The sequence below is a fragment of the Chiloscyllium plagiosum genome, chromosome 20, assembly GCF_004010195.1.
Source record: "Chiloscyllium plagiosum isolate BGI_BamShark_2017 chromosome 20, ASM401019v2, whole genome shotgun sequence".
Lineage (NCBI taxonomy): Eukaryota > Metazoa > Chordata > Chondrichthyes > Orectolobiformes > Hemiscylliidae > Chiloscyllium > Chiloscyllium plagiosum.
In genome coordinates this window covers 60,851,218-60,853,143 of record NC_057729.1, presented here as the reverse complement: position 1 = coordinate 60,853,143, position 1,926 = coordinate 60,851,218, and the positions used below count along the sequence as shown (strand labels likewise).

Sequence of the window (1,926 nt, the reverse complement as noted above, 5' to 3'; positions counted from 1 at the left end):
TCCACCTATCGCATTCCCAACGCCCCTCCCCCAAGTCCCTCCTCCCTACCTTTTATCTTAGCCTGCTTGGCACACCCTCCTCATTCCTGAAGAAGGGCTTATGCCCGAAACATCGATTCTCCTGCTCCTTGGATGTTGCGCTTTTCCAGCAACACATTTTTCAGCTCTGATCTCCAGCATCTGCAGTCCTTACTTTCTCCTTCTCCATTGTCACATCTAGTCTGTGGCTTGGGTTGTGTGAGGATGTTTTTGCAGAGACTCAACCTATTTCTGAACTTGATGCTCTGACAATTTCTCTCCACCTGAAAATGCCTTTCCTTTGTAAATCACTGTCGCCCTGTTGTCCAAATCTCCTCCTTCACTGTGACACCATGTGTCAGACTTCCCAAAAAAACAAGAACATAACGAGGCCATTCAGTCCTTAAGCCTGTTCTGTATTTTAATGAGATCAGATTAATTTGTGGTCAAACTTCCTGAATAGCTACAATCAGAGAAGAAGGAAGAACTAACCATCTATAACTGGGGGGAGGGCATTGCTGGCCAGGCAGGGGAGAAGGTTGTGTGTGTGTGTGTGGGGGGGGGGGAGAAGCTCTGAAGAGGGAGGGGTTTGGAAAACAAAATCTGTGCCTGTGCTTTTGAATTTCTATTCGGCGCCCCATCTTCAGCCACAAACCCCCCAACAGCTACTCCAACTTCACTGTCCAGTTTTGAAGTTGAGTTTCATCAGTCACTGGGCTGAAGTTACAGGAATTAGATTTGGCTTTGCTCCAAGTTTGTACAGACACAGACAGACGGTTAGCAATGTAGTTTAATCGCAGCAATGATTCTCCATCTCATGATCATCAGGTCCCCCAACTGAGATCCTGGAACCCACAAGGCCCTTGCCGACCATCTCCGCTCGCAGGATCCACTCCACCTCTGAAAGGAAACATGACCGACAATCCCGGCCGCCGCGGCCCCCCTCTGGGGAGAGACCTTCCTATCCTGGCTCTAAACCCAACATTTGCGATGGACATTTCAACACGGTGGCTTTGTTCCGAGGGGAAATGTTTGTCTTCAAGGTGAGTGCTCTGAAATAGTCATGAGTTTAAAAAAGGTAGGAATTTTGTTCAGGTCATTGTTTGGGCTGTGAGGGAGGAATGTGCTGACAATCCAGCCCCATTTCCCCACCATTAGTGAGGCTTCAGTCACCAAAATGGCCAGTGGTTTGTCCTCTGTCGCACAGTCCAGGGTAAGAGACTTTAACTCGAGTTAACTGTTTTAATGAGCCGAGAATAATCGGTTTGTTTTATTCTTAAAACAAGTGGCTAACCCTGGTTGACATTGAAAACCTGGAATTAGAACCGTATCAATTTAGACACACACAGAGACACACAGAGACACACAGAGACACACAGAGACACACAGAGACACACAGAGACACACAGAGACACACAGAGACACACAGAGACACACAGAGACACACAGAGACACACAGAGACACACAGAGACACACAGAGACACACAGAGACACACAGAGACACACAGAGACACACAGAGACACACAGAGACACACAGAGACACACAGAGACACACAGAGACACACAGAGACACACAGAGACACACAGAGACACACAGAGACACACAGAGACACACAGAGACACACAGAGACACACAGAGACACACAGAGACACACAGAGACACACAGAGACACACAGAGACACACAGAGACACACAGAGACACACAGAGACACACAGAGACACACAGAGACACACAGAGACACACAGAGACACACAGAGACACACAGAGACACACAGAGACACACAGAGACACACAGAGACACACAGAGACACACAGAGACACACAGAGACACACAGAGACACACAGAGACACACAGAGACACACAGAGACACACAGAGACACACAGAGACACACAGAGACACACA

General features: G+C 48.1%; 1 protein-coding gene and 1 long non-coding RNA gene across 3 annotated transcripts in view; one reads left to right on the top strand and one right to left on the bottom strand.

Moving 5' to 3' along the window:
- Positions 1-1,926, bottom strand: part of LOC122560341 — a 37,639-nt gene that overhangs the window by 12,944 nt on the left and 22,769 nt on the right. The window lies entirely within an intron of this gene.
- mmp24 (matrix metallopeptidase 24) overlaps positions 1-1,926 on the top strand; it is a 47,698-nt gene that overhangs the window by 24,324 nt on the left and 21,448 nt on the right. For both annotated transcript variants that reach the window (XM_043710988.1, XM_043710987.1), the window contains one exon: positions 847-1,061. In XM_043710988.1, coding sequence (XP_043566923.1) covers positions 847-1,061 — 215 coding nt within the window. The remainder of the gene's footprint in view (positions 1-846; positions 1,062-1,926) is intronic.